General features: G+C 41.7%; 1 protein-coding gene across 10 annotated transcripts in view; it reads left to right on the plus strand.

The window, feature by feature from the left end:
- LOC126998827 (uncharacterized) overlaps window positions 1-14,999 on the plus strand; it is a 141,442-nt gene that overhangs the window by 66,699 nt on the left and 59,744 nt on the right. For 8 of the 10 annotated variants that reach the window (XM_050860963.1, XM_050861014.1, XM_050861023.1 and 5 more), the window contains 2 exons: window positions 2,252-2,380; window positions 10,438-10,458. In XM_050860963.1, coding sequence (XP_050716920.1) covers window positions 2,252-2,380; window positions 10,438-10,458 — 150 coding nt within the window. The remainder of the gene's footprint in view (window positions 1-2,251; window positions 2,381-10,437; window positions 10,459-14,999) is intronic. The other 2 variants (XM_050860987.1, XM_050861033.1) reach the window with 1 other exon arrangement.

Here is a 14,999-nt window from a genome sequence, read left to right on the forward strand (position 1 = left end):
CAAACACATCAACAGGATAATGGGACAAACTATGAATTTGCTGAGGAACACAAGGACGGCATTCGTGTATTTGGACGAGATGATGAAGAAAATAATAGTTACAATGATAAGGCCAAGGTTGGAGTATGCAGCAGTGGTCTGGTCTCCTCATGATAAGAAGAATATAAGAAAGCTGGAAAGAGTACAGAGAGTGGCAACTAAGATGGTACTGGAACTTAGGGATCGGACTTACGAGGAGAGACTCAATAGCATGGGGCTCACAACCCTGGAGAGAAGAAGAGAAAGAGGAGACCTGATAGTGGTGTACAAGGTGGCAAGCGGGGTGGAGAATCTGGACAGAGAGGACCTGTGTGTGTGGAGCGAGAGGGAAACAAGAGGACATGGAGAGAAGTTGAGGGCGACCACGTGTAGGCGAAATGTGAAAAAGTTTAGCTTTCCAAACAGAAGCATTGAGCTGTGGAATGGACTGGGGGAGGAGGTGGTTTGTGCAAGAAACATTCATGATTTTAAGGAAAAGTTGGATAAGAGTGGATGTGGAGACAGGACAGCGCAAGCGTAGCTATTTTCCCGTATGTCACAACTAGGTAAATACAACTACTATACATTTCAGCGGCGGACAAACGCTGTTTTTCGCAAATATCTCCTAAACGAATCGTTGGATCAGTATGGTATTTCAGCACACTACATTTAACATCCGGACCTAATTTATGGCTAACATACCACATTACTATATGTGTTATGTGATGAGTTTACTCGTGAAAAATGTCACAAAACCGACGAGTCATGTTGACGCATTCGAAGGAAAGTGTGTCACCCCCCCCCAACCCCCTCCCAAACTATTCCTAACCACAACTACTTCTCCCCCTTCTCGCTCTCATTATCCCTCCTCTCCTCCCCCTAGCTCCTCGCCTTCCTCATCACTCTTGTGTCCCTCCCTATTTCTCCCATCACTGTATTATATATTAGAATGTTATGTAGGTGTATATGTATAGATATGCTTATTAACTAAGATCATGGTACAATTCCATGGAGCAAAAACGTATTCACGTTGATAATTACTGTACAACACCTGGGTGCGCCTCGGCAGTCAATGAGTTATACCCTGCCTCTGCAAAGGTCATAGCCTCGGCTGCGGAAGGGGATGGTGTGAGAAGGCGGTGAAGAGGGAAGCGAGGAGGGGATACTGCGGGTATTGGGGTAGGGAAGGTGGTCTGGGGTTGTTAGGGCGTTGGTGGAGGGGTTAGGCGAGTACCCCACACTCGTCCGATTCTGTATAACACCTTAGATATGATGACTGGATTAGGCTTAATATCAGTCAGAAAAATCCTAACATAACACATATTGCAATATGATATATCAGCCATAAATTAGGTCCGGTGTTAAAGGTAGTGTGCTGAAATATCATACTGATCCAATGATTCGTTTAAGAGATATTTGCGAAAAACAGCGTTTGTCCGCCGCTGAAATGTAGAATAGGTAAATACACACACACACAGAAGGTGAAATGGAAAGGGTCAGTCAGGTCTCCCTCAGGACCTCACCTGACATGACTATCCCCACTGTCCCTCCCTCCCCACACCTTTCTCCTCGTTTTCATCCTCTCTATCTCTCCCTGTTTCCTCCACTCCTTTTCCTTGTTCTCCCTTCTTACATTCTCTCTCCGTATTTTTTTCATGACTTACTCTGTCCTTCTCCTTCCTCTCCCCTTCCCTGTACTTACCTAGTTGTGATATAAGTGAAGTGAGCTACGCTCATATTGTCCTTTCTCTGAGTATTCTTCGGCCCCCCCAAACTAATTCCTGCTCGAAGTTCGTATTTACGAAGCAAATGTCGGAAGTCTAAACAAGAATTATAGAATTATTTATTGGGACCGTGTCGTAACGATGAAACGTCGTGGGAAGTGTTTATAAGAGTGTGGGAAAGGTCAATAGGAGTGTGGGAAAGATTTGTAAGAATGTGGGGAGGGTTTATAAAGCCTTAAAATATATATAAATAATAAAAAATATAAGGTCGCTACTTCGCGGATTTTCGCCTATCGTGGGGGGTTCTGGAACCTAACCCCCGCGATAGACGAGGGATTACTGTATTTTCTTAAATGTAATTTTGACTTATGACCAATTCAACTTACAACTGGTCTGTCGGTCCTGAACCTTGCTGTGACTCGAGGACTGCCTGTATTTCAGTGACTTTTTTACAGATTTAGCTTTTCTAATTTGTTCAGTGTTCTAACCTATTGTCATTTTTATCCCAGAGGAACTGTTGACTAAGGATCCTGTGGGCATGAGTGGCTATGCACCATCTGAACCAACACCTGAGGCCCTGTCACGCCCCGTTGCCACACCCATCCGCCAGCGACATGTGCTCAAGAAGGAACCAGTTCGTAAGTACCATCTTGCTCTGTATCTGTTCTTTGTTGGAAACATTGTATTGCATTATGTTCATAAATTTTGGCACTAGGCAGCAAAGACCATGTAGGTGTCAGCCATAAATTTTAAGTTACAGTTGTTTGAAGAGAGGGAATGATGTGGTTTTATGCAGAAGGGATTAGGGAAGGAGTGAGAAGCAGAGAAGAGAAAAATAAAGTGTATAGGACCATGCAAAATTAAATGAGTGTAGGGTTGGAAGTCAAGACAAAGGGCCATCACTACCAAGGATGAGGCTAATGTTCTGGTCAAATCAAATATCTCTGAAATGGTGGGCATGTGATTACTACAAGCTAATTGTTGTTACTGCACAGTGTGAAGGAGTCTGCATGCTGGACCCAGCCAGTCACCAGCATGTACCTTTGTCTTTGCAGGAACAGAGACAGGCCAAGGGCTAAGAAATGTATTATGAGGGGTCTCAACATACTGCATAGAGTAGGAGACCAAGGAAGATGCCAAAAGACATTGAACATATTTAGTTTCTAAGGTTTATTGATACAATTAATCAGTCACCTTTGGCGTACATTGAAAGACTCATCACCTCAGCCGCTGCACAATGCTACTTTTAGGGGTCCCTCCGAGGGAGCCCACCTGCAGGCCTCCTTCCCATCCTAAGTAATTCATGGCAGAATCTATTAACCTCCTCAAACCATGAGTTTTGTGGTTATTGTCTAGGCATCCTCCACACAGGCTTTTATCTTTTAGATACAACCCAGTGAGCAGAGTTGACTTGTGAGCAGTATAACACATATCCGTATAGCCAGAGTTGGCATTTAACTGACTATGGTTATGACAAGATTTAATGCAGCCTTGTAATGTTATCATTGATTTGACACTAAGTCATTTCAGCAATATCCCGTGATTCTGTGAAGACACTAACAATTAGAGTCGTCAGTGTGCATTTTCAAGTGGCTATTTAGTTGCCCATGTCTCACAGCCATGGAGCAGCGCATGCAACTCAAAGACCTGAATCTTTGTCTTTCTGCACAGGTATCAACAATTCCATACCATTGGTTGTCCATAACATCATGGGCCAAGCCAATTTGCCTGAGGACTTGTAATTATAAACCACCATTGTTCTGCACTTATGTGAAATTTACCAAGATTGCTATGTCCTCATATGCAGGAACCAGCTGTACTGTTTCATCTAGCAAGCCTCCAAACACCTGTGCTTAGCAGACATGAAGTTTCAGAGTGGCGCAAGAAACACTGAATCAAGTGCTTTCTTGAGATTGATATAGACTGCAAGAATCTCCTGTAAAAACTCACTCTGGCATTCCACCAGTAAACAAGGTGCTAGAATATGGTCAGTTGTCAACCAACTTGGCGTGAACCCAAACTGTTCAAGTTGCTGCCATTTTAGCTGTTGGTTGCAAATTAGTGTAAACAACAGACAGACAAGCACCATGCCTCGTTAATCCACTCATCTAGGCCCCTACTCACCATGAACTCTTACAAGGGGAGGCTGATTGTCAGAGAATACACCATATTTTGCGGCATATAACGCGCACCTTTTTCATTTAAAAAATGCCAGAAAGTTACCCCTGTGCGGTATACACCGAAGGTATAATTTTTTTTTGGCTGCCTTTTGCCACAATAATTTTGAAGTTTGTGTAGGGTTTTATGGGTCAGCGTAACTCCTTGGGTGCCACACAACTTCTCCGTGCCATTCTCATATAAGCATAGCTCACTTCCTTTATATTACAACTAGGTAAATACAAGGAAGGGGAAAGGGAAGAGGAGAGGGACAGAGTGAGTGATAGATAAGGCTATAGATAAGAGTGTGAGAAAGGAGGAAACAAGGGAAATGAGTGGAGAAAATGGGACGGGAAAAGAAGAGAGAGAGAGAGAGAGAGAGAGAGAGAGAGAGAGAGAGAGAGAGAGAGAGAGAGAGAGAGAGAGAGAAAAAGGTGTGAGTGAGAGGGAAAGAGATTAAAAGAGAAAAACTGGGAGGGAGGCGAAAGGAAAAGAAGAAAGAAATTAAAAGGAAGGAGAAAAATATGGGGATGGAGAGGGAGAAGAGAGAAAGGAAGTATGTAGGAAAGCACCAGGGAAAAGCCTAGCGCCGTTTAACCATACATATTTCTGAACATTTTAAGCGTTGAATATTTTTTTCCAAAATTGTTGTCTTAACCCTTGGAGTACGGGTGGCGATATATTTCTCTGGATGGTGTGCACGGGGAAAATTTAGACATTTAAAAGAGGTGGAAATGGTGTCTTTCTTCTTTGCAATAATTGTAAAAATATTGTGCATTTTCTCGTGGCCGTGACATGTCGCGTGGAAGCACCCCACTCTCTCTCTCTCTCTCTCTCTCTCTCTCTCTCTCTCTCTCTCTCTGTCACTATACCATAGCAGTCATCAGAGTCAGTCACTTTGATTTCGTCCGCGTTTTACTCCCGCCCGGAGCAGAGGAACTGCTTTACACGTTACGAGACATGACAGATGTACTCCGAACAAAAGTGGAAAATGATCCGTGGCCTTTGGTAGGGCGCGCACTGAGATGTATGAGAGTGTGTACGGATGCCAGATGCCTCCACCATTCTTCTGAGTCAAGAACTGGCGGTATATTTGAAATGTAGGGAGTGTAGAGTGTGATGAATATATATATGGTCCCCGTACAGGTGGGGCGTGGGGTAGCGCACTTATATATACGATCGCCGTAATCTAAGGGTTAAAGTTTAGGGTGTGTGGTATACGTCGGAGTGCGTTATACGCCGCAAAATACGGTACTCAGCCACCACCTGACATTGTGTTTTCTGCTTGGCTCACGGTCACGCATACAACCTGACTAACCTCTCTGACCTCTCTTGGGTGGAAGAAGGGACCAAAGAGGTGTGCTGCTAGCCGCAGCACATGACTATGGCATTGTTCAACCTCCAGAACCCCCATCTCCCAGCCTTACAAGGATGACAAGCACAGCAAACGTGGGAGGGCTACGGTTAAGGGCGTGCCAACCTGTCCTCAGGGTTTTGCACACTCAATGACAAGAAGGATTATTCAGAAAGAGGGAAAGAAGGAAAGAGCTCTGGGTGGTTGAGTCCACTGTTTTACTCATCCAGATTGGTCTTCCCCTACCTAGTGCTCCTCAAATATTTCAGAGTTTCCTGGTCATTGTTGTGGCAGGTATGGATAAAATCTAATTAAAAAACATCACACCCTGCAGTCTATCTAGAGCAAGACTACAGTACCCTCTCGAGTTTTGCACTATCCGAGTTTTGCGGTTAGCCCTTAATTCTTACTGTCCCGACTTTTGCGCATTATCACCCAGAGTTTGGTGCTGTTTTGACACATACGGGTCACGTCTACCTACCATCGGCGTCACGCACACTACCTTTATAGGTAGTATCACACTAGATGTTTTCCTCCAAACATTGTGGCTTTGGCAAGAGAGAGAGAGAGAGAGAGAGAGAGAGAGAGAGAGAGAAAACGTGTCATTTTGAAGCCGCAGTTGAAGGCGGCTGCCTTACGATTGGCTGACAGTTCTTAAAACACGCTTGTGATTCGCTGGGAGTCCGATGACGTCATCGCCGACGCTCGCCCTATCAGCGGCTTCACTGCCTTAAGGCGGTGTCACAAAGGCCGTTTTCGTCCAACCATTGGGGCTATGGGCAACGCCCGTACGCCCAACCAGGAGCGAGTTCACGGTTATCCGTAAGCTGGTGTCACACAGGGCTTTTTTCTTCCCACTGCGTTGGCGGCAGCTTGGACAACCGGCAACTCTAACTTTTTCGGGCGTGCGTCACACACGGCCAAGGTCGGTTGCCTGTATCCACATCCACAACGTAAACAAATCACTTGCCCTGTATCAACATGGCGTCGTCTGCTAAAGTAAGGGCTGCCGCGGCTTCTGCTGCCATTACCCAAGTTATGGACTTGTTGCTGCAGTTAAATGGAAGGAAGAAACAGTTGTGGGTGTGGCATGCCTGTGGTTTCTCCATGCCAGTTCTCATTGTCACCACTTTGTGTGCACGGCCAACCCACCCATCTTGACTCAACTACATAATCACATGGATCGAATAACAAAAAAACCACACACACACACACACACACACACACACACACACACATCAGACTCATTGGGAACAATTGCAGATGTTTCTGACAAACAGAAACGACTTCACCATTTCTTGAGTGTGTTAGAACGTATTTGGTGAGTGGCTCACTGAACCAAACTTAGCTCTTGGCAAGAAGAGAGCAGTCGTCTTTAACACTGGTCTCTTCTTGCCATTGGGTATGTTTGGTTTGTATGAACCACTCACCAAATAAGTTCTAACACACTTTAGGAAATGGCAAAGCCATTTTTGTTTGTGAAAAAACATCTGCCATGGTTCATGATGAGCCTGGTGTGTGCGTGCGTGTGTGTGTGTCTTTGTTGTTACTCTATCCACGTGTTTATGTGGTTGAGTCAAGATGGGTGGGCTGGCCACTCAAGCGCAATGGTGACAATGAGAACTGGCACGGAGGAACCACAGACACGCCACACCCACAACTGTTTCTTCCTTCCATTTAACTGCAGCAACAAGTCCATAACTTGGGTAATGGCAGCACAAGCCGCGACAGCCCTTACTTTAGCAGACGACGCCGTGTCGATACAGGACAAGTGTTTTGTTTACATTGTGGATGTGGATACGGGCAGCCAACCTTGGCCGTGTGTGATACACACCTGGAAAAGTTGGAGTTGCCGGTTGCCCAAGCTGCCGCCAATGTGGTGGGAAGATAAGGGCCCAGTGTGACACCAGGTTACGGACAACCGACAACTCGCTCCCGGATGGGGGCATGGGTGTTGCCAGTGGCAACCACAACGGTTAGAGGAAAATGGCCAGTGTGACACTGTCCCAAGGCAGTGACGCCGCTGAACAGGCGAGTGCCGGCGATGACGTCATCGGACTCCCAGCAAATCACAAGCATGTTTTCAGAGCTCAGCCAATCGTAAGGTTTCATCTGTGGCTTTAAAATGACCTGTTCTCTCTTCCTGTTTTCTTCCTTTTTCCAAGGTACGTATTTTAAGATAACAAGGAAGTAAAGGAGAAAAAAAAAAGTGAGCTCCGGGGGGCAGCATGACCCAATTATAATGACGCATGATGCCACTATAAACAGTTTCCTGTGCTATGACGGGCTCGGGGCCGACCATCAGGGCCAGATGGATAGTGTACCAGTGCCATAGCCCACATGTAAAAAACAGTTAAGTGCTTTTTCAGTGTTTCCAATACCTCGAGTCTCACAATCCTCAAGTTTAGTGCTTTACCTTTGGAACGAGGCGAGCGCGAAACTCAAGAAGGTACTGTAGTTCAAATACTGAAACACTTTTATCATATCAGAGAAGCAAAGTGTGCCTCTTAATGGCTGTATAATGAACCTGTGTGTCATTGGTGCAAACATAACCATTGTGACGCCTCATTTGCTGAAGTGAAATGTTTATCTTATTTTCATCCAGCATGTACTTATGCTTTTTTCCTGATATGATTAGGCATAGTACTGCACATTGAGTGAATAATTATAGGGAAATTTTATCTAATAATTGTTTGAGGAGACCCACAGTTCGTGTCTAAACCCAGTAAAGTCTTCAGGGTTAGCAGAGTTGAGCGGGCCAACAGAGGCAACGTTATACACCTGCATTGAGTTGATCTGTTATGTACACAGCTCTCCGCACGTGGGGGGGGTGAGACCAGCTTGACAGTTTATCATCCGTGCACATTGAAAATGGTGTCCCACACAGCATATCCCCCACACTTTCCCGCGTCAGGTCTTATAGATGACCCTTTACAGGGAACAGTGATCATAGCTGAACAAAACATTCACGGAAGGCAAGAAGATGCAGAAGAGATAACACTGGCCACACTTATATAACTAGGATATCTCCTTTGTTTACAAACATCAGTGCACCCTCTCACAACCTTCCACTGTGCCTGTCCCCTCCTCTAGCCGTTCAACTAACGATGCTATAATGGCACAACTTGTTACCCCAGCTGCACAGCGTTGTGCAATGTTGTGTGCCTAACAGGTCAACGGAGTGCAAGTCTTGATTGATGACCCTTAGGCTGAGGCACTGCATACAGTTGAAGGACCGCCCACTCAGTCCTCCCAGCCATTAGGAATATTTTCGCTTGTTCCATAACTTTAGTTATTAGTTATGAAACTCAGGACTGTTCGCTAGACTTGAAATCACTAGTAAGAAAAATACTAGTTTTAGTGCCCCAGTGTAGTGACCTGAAGAAGAAAAAATATTTTGATAACAAGTTCTTTAGCATATTCATGAGGATTGATGTTGTATCATTAGTTACTCCAGTGTTATGTCACTGGTTACTCTATGTGCCTGAATCAAGGGCTATTACCTGCATAGTCCCTGAATAGTCCCAGAACTGGTTGTGTGTGCATTGAGCTGTCTCCTTAGCTGGAAAAAAAAAAAATCTTTTTTTTTCTTTGCACCCTTGAGCTGTCTCCTTAGCTGGAAAAAAAAAAAAAAAAAAAAGCCTTCCATAAGTTGACTCTGCTCAGTAACTATAAGAGATAACCCTGAGTGGAGGAAGCCAAGGGAGCACCATAAAGCTTGTGACTAGAGCAAGTTGATGGACCCTGCCATAAGTGACTCAGAATGGGGAAGGGGCCTGCATATAGGGCTGCTTTCACAGTCACTTTGTTTGTTTTGATCGTTACCAATGGCGGCGATCGACGCTATAATTTTCCACATGAAACTGGCCTATGGGGTAGTGGCGGCTGCAGAGGAAGGGAGATCTGTTGAGAATGTGTAGTAAGGTGTGGGGCTAGGCTAACCCCGCAGCCGCCACTACCCCATCGGCCAGTTTTACGTGGAAATACTATATCAGCGATAACAGCCATTGGTACCATCAAACAAACAAAATGACTGTGAAAGTGGCCCATAGACTTGCTTGGCAGAACCCTTGGGAACAGTCATGGTGTGGGTGAGGCATTGTGTTCTGTGATGCATGCTTCCCCTGGATGATGGTAATGACTGTAGCAGGTGCTGGTGCAGAAATTAGCTCTGAGTTGTGTCAGCTCTCACAGGTCAAGCAACATGAATATATTTCTCAGTATCTTGCCGTTGCACAGTTCAGGAGTTTGAAAATTGATTTAGCCACTGGTTCCCAATATTAACAAACACCACACACCTGCTGGGTAACATTATTCAGTGAAAAATCCTTCAGAGCTCCCAGGCTCTTTGGAATACCAAATTTTTTGCAAGTTATCACAGATTTATTCTTGCAGTTATCAAAGTGCATATTATATAATTATATCATTGAAATTTTTATAAGCTGTAATCATATAATTTCATTTCTTATTTTTATAAATCAAGAGATTTGATGTGTTCACAGGACTTTGCAGCGACTGTTCAAAATTAGTTCAGTTGTGATGGCAGGAACTCAGGCCAACTGTAATAAAAGTGAGCAACACAATGCCTGTGCCACTCTTGAGGATTCTTTTTTGATTTGCTGTTATACTGAAAACTTTTGAAACTGCTAAAGACTGCTCCTGTTGGATGCCCAAGGCTAAGGGACCTGAGGATCCTTTTGAGCTGTGAGTTGCCTTCATACCGAAAACCTTCTAAGCTGCCAAAGAATGTACTTGAGAGCTCCTGAAGGCTAAGGAACACTTTAGTTTTTGAGGTGATGGAAAATTCATTGAAAAGTAAACTGCTAGACTTGTTGTAGATCTGGGCATTATAGATGGCTGTCACCTAAGACTGGACCATTTCTGAGGTAAACCAGAAAAATATGTGAGGAGAGTTTGTGGTGATGCTGAGGGACATTTCAAGATAGTGATAACCTCTGATGGATCTTTTGAACTTTTCTCTCCAATGAGTAATGTCTGAACAGCAGATGACAGTTTTCTTTTATGGTATATAAAAACATAGCAATATTTCTATGATATGAATACTATAATTTCATATTCCAAAGTTATCACAGTTTGGGTGATAGGATTCTTACTGAAATAAAGCTGTAAACATCTTCTTCCGTCTTCTCTTGAATTTTAATGTGCTCTTAATTTTTTCAATAGGTGACAAAGGCCAAGGACATGGTAAGAACACATATTAATTTTTTTCTTTTTTCTCAAGAGAAAATCCTTCATGCTCTTGTCTGCTCTCATTGCCCTTAAGCTATATGTGTTTTTAATATATATATATATATATATATATATATATATATCTATATATATATATATATATATATATATATATATATATATATATATATATATATATATATATATATATATATATATATATATATATCTATCTATATCTATCTATATATCTATCTATCTATCTATATCTATATATATCTATATATCTATCTATATCTATCTATATATCTATCTATATCTATCTATATATCTATCTATATCTATCTATATATCTATCTATATCTATCTATATATCTATCTATATATCTATCTATATATCTATCTATATATCTATCTATATATATATATATATCTATATATATATATATATATATATATATATATATATATATATATATATATATATATATATATATATATATATATATATATATCTATATCTATCTATATCTCTATATCTATATCTATCTATCTATCTATCTATCTATCTATCTATCTATCTATCTATCTATCTATCTATCTATCTATCTATATATATATATATATATATATCTATATATATATATATATATATATATATATATATATATATATATATATATATTGGAAATTTTTGTATATAAAATTACCTCCCAGCAAATCATATGTCATTAGGGAGGAATAATTCACTATTTGGGTAAATTACACTTCGGGTAAATAATAAACTTATAATTCAAATTTACGATGGTAAATCATTGGAGAAATTTTTACAGCAGCATCCTGGCTGATGTGGCAGTGACACCACATGTCGATGCTTCAAAGCTTCACCGTAACACATCACGTACACTTGAGGCACAAAACCTTTCACTTGGATAAGACAGCCGCCCGCCAACATCTTGCTCCCCAAGTTGATTTACCGTCTCGCCTTTCCACAATCTTCACGGTTAACTTTTTTTATTGTACATATGTAAATAAGTACAATGCTCAATATAGTATAAATATACACAGTCCATGAAGTATTACAAATAGAAAAAGATGAAGAATGTGAAGAGATTGGATTAGAGAACCATGAAGAGAAAAGAAGAAATTACAGCTCAGTATAGTGATTTGTGAGCTTTTTTGGGGAGCATAAATTGGTCAGAAATTAAAAAAGCTGAGAAAAGTACAACAAAAATATGAATACTTTCTTAAAATATATAATGAAGGTGTTGTAAAGTGGGTGCCCTACTGTTTGATAGAGAAAAGAGGGAAAAAAGAGTGGTTTAGTAAAAGATGTCTGGAAGCAAAGAAAAAGAAAGATAAAGCATGGAGAAACTTAAAAAGGAGAAGGAATGCCATTAATAGGGAAGGCTTTAAACAAGCTAGAAATGATTACACCAAAGTGAGGAGAGAAAAAGAGAAAAAGTATGAAAAGAATATATTAGAAGAATGTAAGGAAGACCCAAAACTTTTATATAGACACATAAATAAGAAATTAAGAAAAAGGAAGCTGTGAATACAATCAAAGTGAGTGACCAAGTATATGAGGATACAAAGGAAATCTGTGAGATATTAAATGAAAACTTTCAGAAAGCGTTTACCCAAGGGACAGAATTTGAAGAGTGGGACGAGGAGAGAAGTGTCAAGAGAATGGAAAACATATAAATGGATAAAGAAGAGATACTGGGGCTATTGAAATCACTAGATGTTAAGAAGGCAATGGGTCCAGATGAAATATCAGGCCAAGTACTGAAAGAGTGCAGTGAACGGTTACAAGAACCGGTTCATGATATTATAAGTTGCTCAATCAAGGCTGGGGAAGTCCCTGTGCAATGGAAGAGGGCACATGTGGTCCCATTATTTGAGAGCGGAAATAAACAAGAGCTTCTGAACCATAGACCGGTTTTCCACCAAGCGTCATGTGCAAGCTGTGTGTGAAGATAAAATAAAAGACAGTGGCTGAACCATCTGGAAAGAGAGAAGATAATAAATGAAAGTCAATTTGGATTCAGACAATGTAAATCTTATGTCACATAGCTAATATGTTTTTATTCAAGAGGAGTAGATATAGTGCAGGAGAGAGATGGATGGGTGGACTGCATATTTTTGGACCTAATAATAGCATTCAATAAAGTTCCATATAAAAGATTGCTGTGGAAGCTAGAACATAGAGGAGGATTGGGGAGAAAAATGACAGAATGGAAGAAATATTACCTGACAAACAGAGAAATGAGAACCATTTTGAAAGATGAAAAATCAGATTAGAGAAAATTCATAAGTGGAGTGCCACAGGGATCAGTGCTAGCGCCAATAATGTTTGTAATGTATATAAATGATATGCCGGAAAATGTAAAGAGTTCCATGAGTATGTTTGCAGATGACGCCAAACTGCTTAGAAAAATGAGAGATGAGGATGATTGTAATAAACTGCAGGAAGATTTAAATGAGATACATGAATGGAGTAAAGAATGTGAAATGGAGTTAAGCAAAAAGAAATGTCACACAATGAAAATGGGAAAAAGTAAAAATAGACCAAGTGGAGTGTATAGGATGGGAGGGACACTCATTGACACAGTGAAGGAAGAAAAAGATGGAATCATAATACAGGATACACTGACACCTGAGAAGCACCTAAATATGATCTTTAGAGAAACATATAATTTTGCTGCAAAATATTAGAGTGGCATTTCACTACTTGGATGGGGACATGGTGAAGAAAATAATAACAACATTGATTAGGCCAAGGTTAAATTATGCGTCAGTTGTCTAGTCACCACACAAGAAAAGGACATAAGGAAACAAATGGATACAAAGGATTGCATCTAAGATTGTACCAGAACTATCATGTCTGTCATATGAGATTTGATTGAAGGAACTGGTCCTACCAACACTGGAAAAAAGAAGAGAAAGAGGAGACCCGATAGCATTGTACAGGTATATAAGTGGAGGGGGACTTGTTTGAAAGACCTACCGAAGTACAGTTTTCCATACTGGAATGTGGATATATGTTAATGTTAATGTTATTGTTGAAGTGGGCAGTGTCCATAAAATGAAGGAAAAGCTGGACAAATACAGATTGTATTAGGCAAATACATATACATACAACAGCAGATGGACAAACTGTATGGGTATCAAGGAGGAAGATACCAACTCCAATGCATCTACTACCTGTCTGCCCTGCACTGCTCTTTCCCTTGCCTCACCTTTCATACTTTCATGCTTACATAAAACTGTCCCTAAATATTTAAACTCAGTCAGCTCCTCCAGTCCTTCTTCCTTCAGCCTTATCCTGCACTTTGTCGTGCTCTAACTCTGTATGGCTTTGCAAAATCAGTGGTCTGCTCTGTCCCCTTCTCAAATACCATAACCATACTCTTTCTGGCACTTACTCTCAGCTTTCTCCTCTTACACACCCTGTCAAACTCATCCACTATCCTCTGCAGTGTCCCCTCATTCTGTCAACAATACCGTATCCTCTGCAAACAGGCCCGCCACCAGTGACTCCTCCGTACCTCTCTCTTTCAGCCTTGGACCTTGCTCCCCCACTCTGGCTTTCATTTCTCTCATACAGCCATCCATGTACACATTAAAAAGCCCTGGTGACATCACACACCCCTGTCTCACACTCACACCAACACCAAAACTCTCACTCAACTCACCATTCACACGTACAGAGGCACTCGCATCCTTATAGAAGGATTTGATCCCCTCCAGCAAATGCCCTCCCACATCATATATCCTTAGAACATCCCACAACCCCTTCCTGTCAACCCTGTCATATGCCTTCTCCAGGTCCTTAAATGCAGCAAACAGCTTCCTATCCTTCTCTAGGTACTTTTCAACTACCATTTTGAGTGCAAATATTTGGTCTACACAACCCTCCCTTTCCTAAAACCCCTGTGTTCATCGCCTACACTTTCCTCTGTTATTTTCTTCATCCTCTCATTTAAAACCCTTCCATACACTTTTCCTGCCACACTGAGTAGACTTGTTCCCCTGTAACTATTACAATCACCTCTATTTCCTTTCCCTTTGTACTGCAGCACAACAATAGCCTTTCTCCAGTCCTCTGGCACCTCACCCTGTTCCCATGCTAGGTTACATATCCATAACATCCATTCCACAACTACACCTCCTTCATACTCCAACATTTCTGCTGTTATGCCATCAGCTCCAGGGGCCTTTCCTACTCTTAACTTCTTCATTTCCTCCTCTATCTCACCTCTCTCCACCCTCCCCTGTGGATCTGGCCACCCCACACTGATCTTTATTCCCACACTAGTCACTTGTGCTTTCCCTCCCACACTCTCATTCATTACAGTTTCAAAGTGCTGCTTCCACACCTTCCTTATCTCCTCATTCCCTCTCACAAGCACCCCATCTTTCCTCTTCGTGCTACAAATGTCATTCTTTTCTCCCCCCATTCCTCTTTTAACTTCTTTCCAGAAAAGGTTTCTGTTTTGATATTTTGGTGAAATTTTCCTTCCAAAATCCTCATCTACTCTCCTTACTTTCCC

The sequence above is a fragment of the Eriocheir sinensis genome, chromosome 2 (assembly GCF_024679095.1).
Source record: "Eriocheir sinensis breed Jianghai 21 chromosome 2, ASM2467909v1, whole genome shotgun sequence".
Classification (NCBI taxonomy): Eukaryota; Metazoa; Arthropoda; class Malacostraca; order Decapoda; family Varunidae; genus Eriocheir; species Eriocheir sinensis.